The following is a 17,996-nucleotide window of genomic DNA, read 5'->3' as shown; positions in this document are numbered from 1 at the left end:
GCCAGAGCTACAGGTTCTTTCAAACTGCATTTTTTTCATCTGCACCTGAGTCACCTCAATTTGAATAAAGAAACCCTCAGAAATTCTCGTTTTAGCTTAATTTTCTTTAAATACGTGCTCCATCATCAGAAAAATGCCAGGAGAACATGTTAAAAAAAGCAATTTTCCAGCAGAGTGGGTCTTTAAAGTTAAAGGCTAAAGGAGAAGCGTCGCTCAGGTTCCAACTTCTCCACAGAAACGGTGTCAATCTGAAAAAAAACCCCAAAAAACCTCATCTGAACACAGTGGGAGTACGACGCATGGAAACTCAATGCTGCCTTAATTTCTGTGAACGCAAAACAGAAACACAAAAAGAAAAGCAGTCACATGTGGAAGAAGAAAAACGGTGCATTTCTGATTGACAACGACAGACGATAACTCCCTGTAAAAGGATTTTGGGGACTCTATGTGTCTGATATCTGTAAAACACTGCATTATTAACAATTTTTTCATTAATGTCAAATCATTTTTAGAAAGACTGAATGCACATTTGGTAGTCTTTTGAGTTTTTTACAGGTCATCATCGTTTTTACAATACTCTAGACTTTGTTGACTTGAATTCATTTGTTTATTCGGTTAATTTAGGTGTTCCTCAGGACACAAATGAAGGCTTTGGTGTGTTTTTTTCTTGTTCCATGAACTGATTCGATAGCGACGTGCCCCCCCCCCCCCATGCATTCTCCTTTATCTGTGGAATATTAATGCGCCACGTTGTCGGAGGGTTGTGATTGCTGTGGAAATGTTTTTGCTTGACTGCTTTCCTCTCTCATAGCGGCCATGTTGCACCTTTATAAATCCTGAAAAATGTGACGTGGCGGCAGAGAAAGTGCACGTCGGGGAGAATGAGGGACGGGGCCGCGGAGGCATATGGCAGGTTTTAAAAAAAGATATAGATGGGAACCTTTGGAGAGACTGGGGCGGGGGGGGGGGGCAGAGTGTGGGGGGAAACAGACGGCTAAAAATGGCGATAAAAAAGTAGAGACGACAAGTGAGAAATGTAAATGGTGAGAGGTGAAGAAACAGCAAACGGGGGTAAGAGATGGGTGGATCAGGGAATGGGGGAGGGAGGGGGGGATGCTGGAGGGGTGATATTTAATGTGATAAATGAGTTGTGACAGTCCGCCTCTAACCCCCTTCCAACCAGCGAGCAGGAGGAGCACAGAAATAGAAAGCATGATGGGTAAAAAGGACATACACGGACGGCATTATATATGAATATAGAGAGGAGGAGGCTGTGGGAGGGGGAGGGGGGAGGTACGGGCCAAAGGACATTCACAGGCAGCAAGTGAAGGAGGCGAGTGGGGATGCATACATATAGCCTGCAAAGGCAGAGGGAGAAGCAAGGCATTTTGGGTAGAGGACATCCAGAGGCCTAAGTTTCCCTGAATCACCAGGAGGATGAACGTTTCAAGCACCTCCTCTCCAGTGATCGCCTTGTATCTCTTCTACGCGCGTCGTCCCTTCCGGGGACGGCTACTTACAACTCGTCATCTCTTCTTCACGTTTTGCCCCCCTTGGTGTCGGGTGGTCGGTGGGCTCGCACGGGCCTGGGGTGGCTCATAGACCGGAGCGAGAGAGTCTAGCAGACAATGACAGCCCCTGTAGCTCCGGTTGGGGAATGGAGGCCTCCGAGATGACTCACAGTCAGGAATGAAGAAGGAGAAAGACGAGAGGGAGGAGTTCTGAGGCCGATGCGGAGCAGGCCACGGGCAAACCCTGCGGCCGGCGCTCTGCGTTTGATCCGGCCTCTGCTGAGTCAGCTTGAAACTCGTCTCTCCTTTATTGTGGCGATTTTCTCTCCTGTTCTTTCTGCGCCGCTCGGTTAACGGCCGCCAGCCACTGAGGTGGTAATTATAGCCGTCCATCGCTGCTGGGGCAATGCGGGTTTTAAACAATTAACCACAGAAAATAAACAAATGCAATCATTGGCTGGAGGGCTTTGACGCTGTGATGTGAACACGCCGAGAACCTTTTCTGACGCATCCTTCCTCCCAATCCCCTCAGTGAGGACGGCGAGGTTCTCCCAGGAGCCGGCAGACCAGTCGGTGGTTCGGGGCCAGAGGGTGATCCTGTCCTGCGTTGTTTTCAACTACTCCGGCATTGTTCAGTGGACCAAGGATGGCTTGGCTCTGGGGATCGGCGAGGACCTCCGGGGTAAGACTTCAGAGGCCGTCCTCAGCCTCTGAGCATGTGACTGAGATGGTTTTCATGTTTTCAGATTCCTTTTTCCCCCCCTCCTATTTCTGGCGTTCATGTCTGAGGTTGTTTACTCCACGGCAGAATGAGGCTGAAACAGGATTTCAGTGTCTCCTGTTTTTGCAGAGCACAGGGTCAGAGTGGGACCGTTTTCTGCCACCATCCTGACGTCAAACGTCATGATGGTTAGCTTCATGAAAGCAGAAAAATCTCCCACGCACCGAAGAATCTGCCCTATATACTTTAAATGCATTTGTCAGCATCTGCAGCCACAAAATCAGCAGACTTAAATGTAAACTCCCAGCTGACTTTACCTTTAAACCACAGACGATTTAGTCTATAGGACTGCCTAACTTTACTGAACGGAGATGGAGCGGCCTTAATGTAAGTCATGCTTTTGTATAATTAATCAAGATAAATAAATGATCTTAGTTCAGTGTCAGGTCAGCAGCTGCTAACTAAAAACCATGTTATCATAAAGTTATCTCCTGGTTCTTTTCAGGATTTTCAGACTTTTTTTTGTTAATCTACACCGAAAACAATGAAATTTAACGAGAATCCACAGATAAAAAATGTTAGATTGTTTGAGTTTTAACCAATGTATTTTTTATAAGAGTTTAGAAAACAAGTATTTGGTCAACAACCAAAGTTAACCTCAATATTTTTAGTCTTTGTGAAGGTTCTCCTTTATCCAGGTGACGTCTTGAAGTTGAGTTATGGCATCTGGATTTGTGTCTTCATCCGCCTGAGGAAGATTTGAACTCTAGATGACGTGACTCCTTTTCAAGACAGTACTATGGAAATAACCCTGGTTGTCAATGACAGAGGTCAAAGGTTCCCTGTAGGTCTTCAGCAGGTTGGAGCACACTGTAACTGCTATTTTGGTCCATTCCTCCATGCAGATATTCTCTAGAGCTGTGATGTTTAGGGGCTGTTGTTGGAAAGCACAGACGTCCAACTCCCTCCACTGATTCTCTGTTGGACTGAAGTTCAGAGACTCCAAAACCTTAAAAGGCTTTTGATGTAGCCACTTCTTGGTTGTCCGTGCGATGTGTTTGGGATCAATGAAGAAGACCAGTATTATCAATCATCTTGTGTTTCTTCCGTTTTTCTATTAATTGCTCCAACACTCCTCTCATCAGGCTACTTGTTTATTTAATTGTTGATTGAGTCCATCCCAGTCTTGAACAGGCCTACAATCTCGTTCCTGGTGTCCTTAGACAGCTCTTTGGTCTTGTTCGTGGTTGAGGTCACAGTCAGACTGTTTGAGGGTGTGGACAGGTGTCTTTTTAACAGGTAACCAGTTCAAATAGGTGACATTAATACAGGTAACCAGTGGAGGATACAAGGGCTTCCTAAAGATGAACTAACATGTCTGTGAGGAGCAGGATTCGTGTTTGTTTGCAGAAGATAAATATTTATTTTAGCTCCATTATACCAAGAAATTATTTAAAAATCAAACAATTGGATTTTTTCCGCATGTCTCTTAGATTTGAAGGGTATCTATCATGATGAATAATACAGACCAAACTCAACTTATTAATTTGAACCTCTAGTAGAACACAGATATTAAACTGCAGGCCCATTGTCTTATGTTTTCCAGATAACCTGTCTCTAAAGCTCCTCTATGCATCTGGAGATGAAAAGATGATAACAAGCAGTGTTACAAATTATACTTACTAATTGATGGTTGGTGCTTTTAAGCTTTGGCTTCACCCAAATGACAGATTTTTGCCCCCCTCTTTGCTTTTCTTCACCTGTTTGAGGAATTCTCCTGTTATTAGGCACAGTACCGTGGACGTAGCTGCTGTCGGATGGGGTGGAAGGTTGATGAGGGCAGCAGAGCCACAAGGACCACTGTTTTCTGCCTCAATAATGCAAAGTAATTGGGCCGGCTGTTTTGATGCGTGCCCTTTGAGACCAGAGTGTTTTGGCCTTAGGCTCTTCTGCATTGGCTTCACATGTTGATAATGGAGGTTCATGCCTGTGTGGCCACAGTGCTGCAGAAGCGGCGCTGCTGCTCCTGCTGCGAGAAGAGCTGCGTACACATCCCAACGCATCTTTGCCCCTGTGCAGAGTTCAAAAAGACTACGACAAACGTTAAAGTGCCCAACAGCTGCCCTGCAGTTTAGCAGAATCTCTCCATCCTCTCCAGGTAGAAGGCTGTCCCTGCAGCTTAACATTGCAGTTGCAGCTGAAGAGAGTAAACACAGCGTGAGGTCAGATAAACGGCTGTCACGTTCCTCGCACAGAGACAGCACATGCCTCCTCATTCCGAACATGCAGACGTTGAAGTCGGTGCTAAATTTGCCCACATTCAGTGCACTTGTCTGATGGGAGCGTGTCAGCCCCGCAGGCACGATGTGCAAACTGACACCCTTCAGTTCTGTTGAGGAGCATCCTTTCATCTCATCTGACAGAAAACCAGCGGCTAACATCAGGCGGCTAATACTTATTGAAGGCCGTGTTACCATCAGCTCGTGCTCAGACTTCACCGCGGAGGGCCCCAACTGTGCTGACCGCACTGTTGCCCTCTTTAGTCCTCGGGGCTTCTCTGGTTGGATTTTGTTGGACAGAACTTGTTTTGAGTCGAGCGTCCTGTCGCCGAGCATCTGAAGTAACTGCTCAAGCTTGTAGGCGTCATTTTTAACCAATTACCCAGGGAGTTTACATTGTTGGATCAAAAAAATGCAGAAGAAGAAAAGAAAACCAGAATATAATTTTTCTGAGCAAATCCGCCAAGTCTGGTGCCTCCTAAGACGCATCAAGTCTGATGCTTAATGCTCGTCCAGGAATGTATTCATAAACTAGACCAGGGATGGCAACTCCAGGACCTCAGGGGCCGGTGTGTCTGCATGATTTCCACATATCCAAGCCCAGTGATGACCAATGATGGCTGATGACCAATTAGACCATGCCAAAGCAGGGGCCGTTGGAAAACATGCAGGACTCATGCAGCAGTACGTTGGAAAACATGTGGAAATGCGGCCCTCAAGGCCTGGAGTTGCCCCTCCTTGAAGTAGACACTGGTGGGAGAAGAAGCTACCGTCAACTTTTTAGCCTGATCGGTATGGAAGCATTGACTGTACGTCTCATTAACAATGCATGGAAGACACACATGATGTTGAGAGAGCAGGTTTATTGATTTGAAGCGTGCTACAAAAGCATCAGTAAACACGTCTCCACGTCTGGATTCATGAGATCATTCCGTCTTTTTTTTTATTTTGTACGTTGAAGTTTACCTTCTTAATGACGGCATAGTACTTCTTAATGACGGCATAGTACTTCTTAATGACGGCGCTTTCAGCGGTACTTCCCATCTCTGACTTGCTGTCCCACATTAGTCAGAGGACAGAAAATAATTAAAATAAGAAAAATGATTTCTCGACTTATGATAAGAAAAATATCATAAAGTTCAGGAGTAGAAGGATCAGATTCTCCTCCATGTTGGTTGTGGACGGCCCTTTGGCGGTTGTTCAGGGGAAACAACCGGCTGTTAGTGGGAAAATAACAAATATATGTCAGCAAATATATTTGCCGATGTTTATGTGTGTCGTTCAAGTCGGACAGGCATTTTTCCAATCATTGCAACAGCACATGAACGCATTACTCTAGGTTTGCGTTTTCACCTGAAGGACATCAACCCAGTGGTGTAATTGGTGGTGAAATGACATGGAGGCGTCTATCCGATTGGTCAAATGCATAAATGGATTTATTTGATTTGTTAAATACTTCAAGCTGCCAGAAGACTGTTTTGGCACATTTAAGTTAACCATTTATTTCAAGTTTCGTCATCTTTTGCAATACGCATATTGCACAGCTTGATATTGCGATCATTTTGCGATTTATTGTGCAGGCCTATTAGTAACCCTTTGTGGGGTCAAAAAGTTTGCCCCCCCCTGGGTTGGGGGGCGCTCGATTGGTGACACTGTTTGGTTAGTACTTGTTATGGTTATTTAGCAGGATTGTGTCCTACTCTGAAAGGTCTTCATGCCTTTTCTTCTGTATCTTTCATAGTAGTCCTTAGTGACTTCCTTATCTAATACTCCGTGTTTCTATCCGTCCCTCCTGCTCCGGTTCTTCGTCTACCTTTGGCGCTCTGAGTCTTCTGTCATAGTCTTCTTTTAACTCGTCCACCTTGTCCACCTTCATGTCCCTTCTTCCTCTCCTCTTGCCTGTCCTTGTCTGCCCTTTCTCTTTTAGTGTTAGTGTGGTTTTCTCCTTCTCTCTTAACTTTGCTTTAATCATATTAGTACCATAATGACCCATTTCTTCCAGCCTCAGCTTTTTAAAAACATTTGAATGAACACAGTCCCCTCTGTACGTGCACACCCCACACTCGTGCACGGTCTTGTCCCTGGACATTTTTACATGCAAGTGCACTCAAACGAGAGGCACACGCATGCACAGATGCATTCAGACAGCAGGACGTGGAGGTTTAGGCGGGCAGCAGCGGCTGCACATGCAGTGGAGAGCTTCCCATGGAATTCAGGCAGCAAACATGCATTCTGCACATTCTGAGTCCCGTATAAATGCCGCCGTCAGAATGCATCCATCTTTCCACCCCCTGCTGCATGGGCGCCCCCTGACGGAGTGAATTCTAGGGAGACCGCTGGGCGCTGGATGAGGGAAGGGATGAGCGGAGTTTGTTTTTGTGCGTGCAAATGTGTTTGTGCCGGAGAGTTTATTTGGGCGCGCATCAGTCGCATCATGTGGCCGCATGTGCCGGCGGTCCTTCAGGCGGATGTAGGTTTTACCCTGTTCCTGACACAGATCCGCTGTTTTCTAATCAGCAGGAGCTGTAACAAGCTGCATGGTGTCTTAGACCACATGGGCAGAGGGGCAACTTCGGGCATGTGATCTACGCTTACTTGTTATTTGAAAGTTTCAATTGAAAGGCTGAAAAAACTAGTAGGAGCTGCATTTTCAGAAGAAAATGCAGGGTTGAATGCTCTATTGCTGAATGAAAATGAAACTTAAAGGGTTATAGTTGGCACAAAAAAAATAATAAAGAAAGAAATTATCAAAGATGACCATAAATAAAGTGAAAACAGCACTATAACAAAAGAGATATGTTTGTGAAAAATGCCAGAGCCGGGTATTGAACCAGCGAGCTTCTGCACCAAGGATTCCCCATGTATTTCGATGGAGGCAAAAATCCTGGAATATCTTGAAAAGTTCAAGGATTTGGAGGACCAAAAGTCACAGCTGGAAAAAGATGAAAGAGCTGAAAATTTGAATAGTTGAATGGTTGAAATAGATGAAACATTGTAGGAGGAGTTAAGCGGCAAGAAATGGAGGAAGATACTATAACTATAGGGAGCTGCATTTCCAGAAGAAAATGCAGGGTTGAATGCTGTACTGCTGAATGAAAGCTGAACTTGCTGAAGAAATGACTGAATAGTTAAAAATTTGAAGATCACAAAATGGCTGCTAAACCGTCGCCATCCCATAATGATATCAAAACGTATGTTGTAGTCTAAAGTCTTGTGAGCAGTTTAACGTTTGAATGGTGTCTCTAGCTAAAAGTATGTTGAAGTTATAATGGTTGAAAGAAACAAAGGTTTTCAAGGATTCCCCATTTATTTCAATGGAGGCAAAAATCCTGGAATATCTTGAAAAGTTCAAGGATTTGAAAAATCAAAAGTCATTGCAGCAATTAGCTGAAAGAGCTGAACATTTTAATAGTTGAATGGTTAAAATAGGTGGAAAATTGTGGAAGGACGTTAAGTGCCAAAAAAAGGTGGAAGATACTAGAATAAAAGAAAAACAGGAAAACAATGGGTTGAAGGCTTTGTAGCATTATCCCTGGTAACTGGAAAAAACTCGGTCTTGAATAAACTTGCAGGCTCTTATTTTGCTTGTTTTCCAAATGTTTTTGTGTTCCAGCCTGGCCCAGGTACCGTGTGCTGCGGGTCCAGGAGTCGGGTCAGTACAACCTGGAGATCCTGTCAGCCGATCTGTCTGATGACGCTGTGTACGAATGTCAGGCCCCCGATGCCGCCCTGAGGTCCAGGAGAGCCAAACTCACCGTCCTCAGTAGGTCTAAGCTTTTGTGCACATATCTGTGAGGAGTGCACGTGAGATGATGACCCTCCTCTTCGGTTCCAGTCCCTCCAGATGATCCTGTGATTGACGGGGGACCGGAGGTCTTGCTGAATGCAGGAGAGTCCTACAATCTGAGCTGCGTGTCTCGGGGGGCCAAACCGCCTTCGACTATCGAGTGGCTTAAAGACGGGCTCCCGGTGGAGGGCGCCGTCAGCATCACGGCGAGTTTGACTCCCTTTCTGACAGTGAACCTCCCTGCGTGTGTGTTAACTGGTCTTCGTCATTCAGCAGGAGGTGCTGGCAGACAGGAAGAGGGTGACCACACAGAGCCACCTCCCCATCCACCCGGTAGACACCGACACTGGGAGGAACTACAGCTGTGTGACCTCCAACCTGGCCGTGCCCTCCGGCAAAAGCACAACCGTCACCCTGAACGTGCATCGTAAGGCTGCTTCTCTATACCAGAATGTACTGTATATGCACCAAAAAGTAATAGCTTTGGAAAGTTTAGGAAACAGGTTACTTATTATAATATATATTTTCTCTTACTGTAAGTTTTTGTAAATATGCGACACGTTTACTCTTTTTATTTATCTGTACATACTTATCCTGCTATTTTATTTCGATCTGTAGTGCTGCAACATTGAAATGTCCCCATTGCAGGACGAATAAAGGACTATCATATCTTATCTTGTACCGTACCGTACCGTATCGTACCTTACCTTTTCTGCTCTTCTCTTCTCGTATCTTATCATGCTCGTATCCTTCATGCAGTCGTAAACTCTGCATTCCTGCTGACATCAGATGATTCCCTGAAAAACTGTGTCATGAGGCCTTTGTTATGTCAACCTTCTCAGATCCACCAGTAGTGACCTTGTCCATTGAGCCGCGCTCTGTCCTGGAAGGAGACAGAGTCACTTTTACCTGCCAGGCTCATGCCAACCCCCCCATAATGGGTTACAGGTCAGTGTCCTCTCATTTCTTTGAGTCTCTCTAGCTTCAAATTAAAGTCTAAATGGGAATGGGATAGGTGTCCATTCGAGTTATCCTTGCAGCCTTCAATGTTCTCATGTCAACACTAGGTGGGCGAAAGGCGGCGTGGTGCTCCAGGGCGCCAGGGAGAGTGTGTTCACCACCAAAGCGGACCACTCCTTTTTCACTGAGCCAGTGTCCTGTCTGGTTTTCAATGCTGTGGGGAAGACCAACGTCAGCATCCTAGTAGACGTTCAGTGTGAGTCACGTGGCGTTCATGTACCCTTACCACATATCAGTGACAGGATGACCAAAGCCACGTTTGAGTCTCTCAGAGCGGCTGATTCCATTCTGACCTCCTTAAAAAGACTGCATTTTTTCTCCCTCCTCTGTCTGCAGTTGGGCCGATCCTGTTAGTGGAACCACAGCCAAAAACAGTTGATGTCAACTCGGACGTCACGCTCAACTGCAAATGGGCTGGAAACCCCCCACTCACTCTGACCTGGTTCAAAAAGGGCTCCAACATGGTAAGTAGCAGATCATTTAGTGAATCCAACCGAGAAATGATAGAGAAGGTTTTCTGCTATTGCTTATTGTCTAGGGGGAGGCAGGAATTCATTAGAAATTCACACTAAAATGTCGGGTGTGAAGCAGCCCCACCCCCTATTCCCCTCCCCGTTGCTGAGAACTCTGTTAACATGCTCTCCTGCTAGCTTACAGCCCCTCACAACCCCAACTTAACGCCACTGCTTTAAAAAATTTGGCGAGTAATATCAGATCTATCCAGCCGTCCAGTTCGACGAGAAAAACAAGGACGTTCATGGATCTGTTGGTCTGTAGGTGGATAATCAGAAAGGGGCGGAGCCAGGAGCTTGTGGCCCCGCCCAGCATTTTTTCAGGATCTTTTTCAAACTGCATATTTTATCTGCTCCTGATTCACCACAATTTGAATAAAGAAATAACATGTTATTCTTAATTTTACGTAAGATTTATCATATTGGAACTTTAAAGGTGTTTTTTTAAAATGTGCTCCACAATTTGGTTGAGCAGGCTTTAAAGATTCCTAAAAACATGTACAACTACCGCTGAAGTTTTGTTGACCTTTGACTTGGGCGAGTGACCAACAATTACCTTTAGTACAAATTCAAACTCATTGGGATTTCGATCTATCACTCCCTAATTCCACAAGCATCTTTAGTAAGCTACTTGGGGACATATGTTGGTTTTAAAATTAGTAGATTTTGAACTAGGTTAGTTTGGCGAGCTCACGAAAGTGCAGTTTCCCTGTTTCTTGCGCATTTTTTATTTGAGTATTGTGAAAATGTAAGACATGATTCGTTGGCTCAAGCCGAACAAAACTATTCAACACACAACATGAACAAATTGGGAATGTAGGCGCGGTTAGCAAAAAACCTCTGTTGCCAAGGAAATCCAAAAATGTACTTTTGCAGATTCTTCTTAAATTACATCAATCTGTTCATCGCCCCCAGGCGACCGAAAAATAAAATGGTTGCTATGGAGATAAAATCAACAGAAAAGACGCCATTTTGAAAACGGTGTGTTTTTTAGGCTGGTCTGACCAGGTCTAACCACCAGAGCAGAAGGGGCGAGTGAGGGGCCCGACCCAGCCGCTCAGACACTGAGGGCCACCATACAACGCCGCGCGTGGCTTTAATTAATATTTTTGGAATCATTCGTAAGACAGCTGCAGCACAATGAAAATAATCTATAATTTAAAAAAAGTACCATTAACTTGGCTCACACCAACATCTGTATGATCAGGGGCTTCCCGTCTCTTGGTGATCTCATAATAAGCCAAAAATGTTCCCACATCTCATTTGCTGAGCGATGTGGTTGCTTGGCAACTCCAAACTACTTCTCAAGCGTTCACTGTTAGGCAGGTAAGGTCATTGTAGTAGATCACATGGAGTCTTTTAAGCGTGTAAAGTAGAGAAGATGCGTACACTCCTCCTCACATCTCTTCTGCATGGACTTTATTTTGTTCGCCTTTTTTTTGTTGATTTTTTTCACTCCTCCACAGGTTCTGAGTAACAGCAACCAGCTGTATCTGCAGTCAGTGAGCCAGGCGGATGCAGGCCAGTACGTGTGCAAGGCCATCGTCCCACGGATCGGAGTGGGAGAGACGGAGGTCACGCTCACCGTCAACGGTCAGAAAAAGCTTTTGTTTGTGCAAAAATGACGATGATGTCAAAGTTAAAAGGGTGGAAATGTAAAATAGTGCACATGTGTCGTGTTTTTGCTGCTCCTCACTTCAGAAGGAGGCTGGGGGGAAAAAAAGTAGATACTTGTCATGTCTTTTTGTTTTTTCATGGAATTTCTGGTCCCACAGGCCCCCCCATCATCTCCAGTGACCCTGTCCAGTATGCCGTGAGAGGGGAGAGAGGAGAGGTGAAGTGCTACATCGCCAGCACCCCCCCTCCTGATAAGATAGTAAGTCCAAATATAAGTATACATCATTATTCACACAAAAACGGTGCCGGACAGAGAAAGGCTTTGGTCCCAAAGAGCCCATGTTGTAGCTTTTAGTCCTACAGCCATTGACATTACGCTGTCGGGACCACTACTTCTTCCTAAATGGCTCCATTTCTGGTAAATGTGTTACGGCACCGTTCCCCTCTTCCTCTGAGTGGTGACTCACCCTCGAACTCTCCTCCACCCTGTCACAAAGACACAGCGACGCGAACACGGAGCCGGTCCGCTTTTAGCTCTGCGTCACACATTTGTAGTGCTTGCTTCTCTGCTCACCATGCCTCCATGACTGATCCATCCTGACTCGCAGCGTGCGCCCCCTTAATGCAAGCGGCGAGGCAGGGGGTCGGGACAAAAAGACTTTCATGAAATATAAAAGGACCAGAGAGGATGTCCCCGTAAACGCCACAAGGTTCTGCTTCTCTGCAGTCTAAGTGAGCAGATTATGGGAACATGTGGACTTTTGCATAATTCACGTACGCCAGTCCAGCGCTTCAATGCTGCATAATCGAGCTGCATTTAGCGGCTCTAAAGGTGGGGAAGGAGCAACGTTTGCGCCAGCTCAGTCCGCCTCGTGCCACCTGACTGCAAAACTGTTGCTGCTTTTAGGAAGTCATGCAGTGTGCATGAGTGTGGACCGCTGTGTTTGAGTGGGACTGACATGACTTTCTGCCACATCTTCCCTCTGCCAGCCAAAATACACACACAATCTTAAACGTAGTCATGGCTAGATGAGGCCTCGTGAAGCGTTTCGGCACATTGACCAAACTGTATGGAGACTCTGCTGATACTGTGTCACTCAATACTGACTCCTGCTGGACCAAAAACGTCATTGCAGGTTAAGAAACGCATAAAGAAACTCTGAACTACAATATTTGCCATTGTAGTTCCTCATTCCTATGTCTGTCTCTATAACGCCCCAGCATCGAGGAGGTGCTTTTAAGTTTGACAGTTCTGCATAACAAATGCCACATTTAACCTCCAAAACATAAAAGGATTCAATTCAAATAAGAGTCTGTTTGAAATGGAATTGTATTCTACCACATCAAGCAGAAACTGAGAGGAAGTGGAGAAACAAAAAGCCAAAATCCCTATTAAAACTATTAAATAATTCCACAAACCTCATCAAAACACCACATTCAACACCATTCAGTAAAATAAAACGTCAAACACAGGTGGGCGGGGAAAACGGCGGCGCGAGAATCGTTCAACAGCTGGAAGCTGGGCACATCAACCCCACATCAACCCCCCCTAAGATAGCTTAGATTCATAATAAAACGGACTAAAACCAGTCAAACTGATACAACCGCCTAAATCAAATTTTCCCCGCAAAATCAAAATGACCCAACTGGGTGGAAGACCGCAGAATCTGGCGACACTGCTGGTAGACGCGCTTCCTTGTTTGGCTCCTCTGTGACACACTGACACAGTGGTTGTATGGGTCATGTGACTTTTCCTGGAGCGATACGCGCACCGATACGGGGTTGAACTTTAGGAGCTCCACACGTGAGGCGACGCGTCGGTGTTGCCGGACCCATCACTACTTAAATGTGTTCAACCGTGTACCGGACAAACGATATCGTGTCTTAAAAAAACCCTCACGTCCAAAACACACAAAAGACAGCGTGCGGAAATATTTTAAAGTTTATTTCATTTATTTATTTTTGAATTTCCCCTGGTAGACGTAAAATTTTTTCCGCTTTTGCCATTGGAGAGAGAATGCGTCAAAGTACATGGAATCATTTATGGGTTCAAATCAACATCAGCCCAAAGACAATGGACAAAAACCAGATTGTACTTGTAAAAAATAGACATGGTAGATTTGAAAAAAATATTTAAAATTTGAAAACGGCTGTAAACTCAAAAGTACACATTGTAAACTTAAACGAAATATTAAAAAATGGGGGGAAATGTACATTTCAGTTTAATCCGTCTTTGAATTTTCAAATATTTGTTCTTATTTCATTCACGTTGAGATGATCCCGATTTGTCCCCATGTAGGCATTGGATGTCATGTTTTGTCAGGGGCGGAGCTACAGGGGGCAAAGCTCTGCCCTGCACTTACCCCCCCCCCCCCCCCCAATTTTTGAGTCAGTATTAGCATAATTATTGAGAAATTAAATTAAATTAAGAAATCATCAATAAAAGCTTAACAAAGCTTAACAAAAATAACTGTCAGAAATACATTTTTTTGATCCTTTTATTTGCCTCCCACTGTGGTGTTTTGCCACCCTTCCAAAGTCTTCTGCCCCCCTCCCGTCCCTAAAATAAAATGTTCTAGCTCCGCCCCTGTGTTTAGTCATTAGTATGAGCTTACTTTCAGTACTGAACCTCGGTTGTAGACCTGCCACTACTGAATGTGAATAAATGAGTGTGGGATGGTGACGTCACAGAGCCTGTTGTGCTGCAGGTGTGGGCCTGGAAGGAGAACGTGTGGGAGAAGGAGAGGGGGACGCTGCAGGAGAGGTACACGGTGGAGCAGAGCAAACTGTCCGCCGAGGGCGGCGGCGTCCTCTCCACCCTCACCATCAACAACGTGATGGAGTCTGACTTCCTGTCCACGTACAACTGCACGGCCTGGAATTCCTTCGGCCCGGGCACCATGATCATCACGCTGGAGGAGAAAGGTGTGGAAACGTTCTCCTCCAGGATTTACGTTACTATTTTGGCACCAAACCTTAAGACTATGTGAGGCACTCTGGTTATTCTGATCTAAAGTTATGCAGACGACACGCTGCTCTATCAGTGGAATAGAGAATCACATATCTTCTTTAAAAATGCCACGCATGATCCATAAACATAATACCATAAAGCAGTTCTGCAATGACTGATAAACAGCTGGATAACACCAAAGTCACCCCAAGCTTTTAATCAAACCATGACCAAATGCCAAAATACTGTAGGTAATTGTTGTTGTTTTTGCTAATGATTGTTATATTCTGCTGTTTGGGTTTTTGTTCTACCTTTGAGGCAGATTTACTTCAACATTTCAAAGTGAGTTCCTCCTGTAGTTTATGCATTTAACATATTTGTAGAGTAGCCATCTGTTTAATACCACAGATATTTTAGAGGACCTAATCCCAAAGTACAAATAACAAACTGATGTCATTTGGGCTGGGATTGTTCAGTTGCAGTCAGGAGAGGTTCACATTTCTCCTGCTGCAGTCTCTGTGTTTGGAAAGAACTTTAAAGTTGTTTTCTTCAGTAACAAATCCTCAGTGGCCTCCCTGAAAGTTTTTGTGGTTCCGTACTTCCTTAATAAAAGCAGTCCACTGCTGGACGGCTGGCAGGTTTGTGGCAGGCCCGGATCAGGGAGCAGGACTTTACGCCTTAGTCCCAACTGCTGTCTGCGGGGGGAAAATGGGCAAACCTGTACACAGATGACCCGCAGGAAACTTTTAAAGATTGTTCATACACATATTTTCTACGGGCATGCTACAGGCGACAGGTCATGGCGAACACTTGCGCAACACGTAAGGGTGAAACAGGTGAGGTGGAGGCGTGTTGCACAGACTTTTCTTTTTTTACTTCCCTGAAGTTCTCGTGATAAATGCAGACTCCGTCCAGGTTGGTTGTGTGCTCCTTGCTGTGGCCTGACTGTTAAGGAAATTAGTCAGTCAGAGAATAGTTTTTCTGGACGTATGACAGGCGTCTTCTGGGCACAGACGCATCACCTGCACACCCAGTTCGTGCAGCATTAGTGTGGCATATCAACACCGTACAACAGGATCCCCCGTACGTCATTAGTGCCTGTAACTTCCATTAACTTTACAAATACTAGCAGGACAATGGTACGTTCCATTTCCATGAAGGTCCCTTAGGCGGCTGCATGAGCCTGAAGGGAGCTGCAAAACACACCGACGCTTAAGATGCGAGTCTTTGACCGTCTACAGGCCATCCTCCACACAGGTGCATGTGACTGAGGCAATAGTTGTTTCCTAATAGATCTGCCATAAACTGCTTTAAAATGAAAAAATGAAAAGGTTTGACTTTACAGATGGTCTGTTTTAACCGTGTGTCTCTTCCACAGAGGAGGTTCCAGTGGGGATTATAGCCGTTGGAACAGTGGGCTCCACCATCCTGCTCTTCATTTTTCTCCTGGTTCTGGTTCTCATCTTCTACCGCCAGCGCAAAGGCAGTGAGTCCTGCTCCGCGTGCTGCAGCACTGTTTCGGACGCTCTTCGCGTTGCTGTACAGAAAAGATTTGGTTGTTTTTTTTCCTCCTCCAGGCCGGCGCGGGGTCACGCTGGGTAAACCCGACATCAAGGTGGAGACAATAAACAAGGAGACGCACAGCCTGGAGGAGGACTCGGGCAGCGTGTCCACAGCCTCACGCATGGTCAAAGCGGTGTACTCGGTGAGCGGCGGGACGCTTGTGTTAGCGCTTGACTCTTGTTTTCTCAGCCTGTAGTTGTAGAAAAACCCTCTCTTTGCAGCGCTGCACCTTTTGACTTAAAGCAAACACTGACTTCCTCTCGAATCACCTTTTTTTTAATCAATTTTCTTTTCTCCTCTCATACTCTGTCGCCTCCTTCCCTCCTTTTTTTTTCGTTGTTCTTTCTCCTTTTTTTGTTTGATGGTTTAGTTTCTCCCCTCTGTGTCCTTCTCTCCTTCCAATCAGCCGTTTAAAGACGACATAGAGCTCAAGTCTGACCTCCGGAGCGACACCCTGGACACCCGCCAGGAGTACGACCTGAAGGTGAGAGCGGGTTTTTTCTGCTCTTGGTTTGCTTTTGGTGAAAGCGTCCTCGGCCCCCCGTGCCGGCACCAACCCCAGCTTAACTCTGACACCGCTGGGTCGGGTCGAAGTGATGCATGTGTTTCACACCAGTTCAGCTTCCAGAAAGTCTCCCTCCATGAATAATCTGTGAGGGGCAAACAAACCCACCCTTCTGGCTGGATCGCTGCCTTGGATTGCTTTGAGGAAACACAGACATGAATCCACCCCAGGAGGTGGTTAGATCCCCCGGCGGCTCCCTCTGCCAGGCTCGTTTTCTTCCTCCGCCCTCCTCTGCCTGAAGGAGCACAGAAAGTAGAACACAACTGGATAGAAGAAGAGTCTGGGAAAGTTAAAGTCTTGTCAGGAGAGGCAGAGGGGGGTTATGAGTGTTCAGCTGGGAGCCCACTGCTTTTCCAGCCTGTGTTTGAGCTGGCGGGGATTCACCCCGCTGGACGGTCGCAGGACGACACGTGAAAGCTCTGAGCAAAGAGGAAAGGCTTCTCGCTGCTTCAGCTCAAGTGTCATTGAAAAAAAAACATGTTTTACCCCAAAATGTTGCGAAATGAACATATCTGCTGGAATAAAGGGGTCTGCTTAAGGTGGAGCAGGAAAGTCCCACTCTGATGAAAACTGTGGTTTGGGTGTTTTAACATGTATAAAGGACATGCATAAAGGAAATTAGGCTCAAAATGGCATTTTTTTTTTTTTGTACTCTTTTTTTGTTTCGTGTTATCAAGTCATTATTATTTACCCACACAGAGCCAGTGGCGGTTCTTAGCAAACACACAATTTGATGACATCCGTTTGTGTTCCCTATTTTTATTTGGCCATTTTACACCAAAAATGCATGAATTTTATAAACGTGTATTTTAGGGGGGTCAAACTCAGTTGCGCGGCGGGGTCTAAATCCCCCCGCGCAACGAGATAAACATTTATTGAACACACTAAAGCTCAACTTTTAAACCTTTAAAACTCATGTTTTTTTAACATAAATATGAATAAAGATAGACAGGAATATTAATCCAGAATAAATCAAGTTAAACCTTAAATTACTTATGATATTATGCTCTCTATAAAAATATTTGGCATTTTCCTAATTTTGTGCAACACCAACAGTAAAAATCCTCTAAAAAAAACCTCAACACTCTTCTAGACAAATAATCTGTAGTTTATTTATGATGTCATAAAGTGCAGCTGCTTTCCTGCATTACCTGCTGTCTTTATGTCAAATACTGACACCAACTAAACCACAGGTAGACAAAGAAAACATTGATGGAAAATAAAGACACGTCATCAAAATGTCTACAATAGTTCATAAAGAATGACATTATTAGCATGAGCTAAAGGCACGGCATGATCCTGGTGCCCTGCACCCCTCCCCTTTTTCTTCACAAACATTTTTGGCGGCTTCTCAAAGACAGGAGCACATGCAGCTGTGGGGGGGGGGGGGGGGGGGGCGCCAATTCGCAGGTTTTGGCCGTTCCAACCTCTGATATAACAGATAATAGAAAACCGATGGTGGCGCAGATTT

At 45.3% G+C, this 17,996-nt stretch overlaps 1 protein-coding gene across 2 annotated transcripts in view; it reads left to right on the top strand.

Moving 5' to 3' along the window:
* The window catches only part of LOC101168819 (kin of IRRE-like protein 1), a 39,943-nt gene that overhangs the window by 18,639 nt on the left and 3,308 nt on the right, over positions 1-17,996 (top strand). The window contains exons 2-14 of one of the 2 annotated variants that reach the window (XM_004080056.4): positions 2,044-2,193; positions 8,125-8,274; positions 8,347-8,504; positions 8,575-8,725; positions 9,141-9,246; positions 9,366-9,514; positions 9,655-9,782; positions 11,297-11,423; positions 11,606-11,706; positions 14,156-14,372; positions 15,776-15,883; positions 15,975-16,102; positions 16,367-16,444. In XM_004080056.4, the coding sequence (XP_004080104.1) occupies positions 2,044-2,193; positions 8,125-8,274; positions 8,347-8,504; positions 8,575-8,725; positions 9,141-9,246; positions 9,366-9,514; positions 9,655-9,782; positions 11,297-11,423; positions 11,606-11,706; positions 14,156-14,372; positions 15,776-15,883; positions 15,975-16,102; positions 16,367-16,444 (1,751 nt within the window). Of the gene's footprint in view, positions 1-2,043; positions 2,194-8,124; positions 8,275-8,346; positions 8,505-8,574; positions 8,726-9,140; positions 9,247-9,365; positions 9,515-9,654; positions 9,783-11,296; positions 11,424-11,605; positions 11,707-14,155; positions 14,373-15,775; positions 15,884-15,974; positions 16,103-16,330; positions 16,445-17,996 lie in introns of both variants that reach the window. The other variant, XM_011487770.3, reaches the window with a different exon arrangement.

This window comes from Oryzias latipes, chromosome 18 (genome assembly GCF_002234675.1).
Source record: "Oryzias latipes chromosome 18, ASM223467v1".
Lineage (NCBI taxonomy): Eukaryota > Metazoa > Chordata > Actinopteri > Beloniformes > Adrianichthyidae > Oryzias > Oryzias latipes.
Note: the sequence above shows the minus strand (reverse complement) of the source record. Positions and strands in the feature narration are given on the sequence as shown.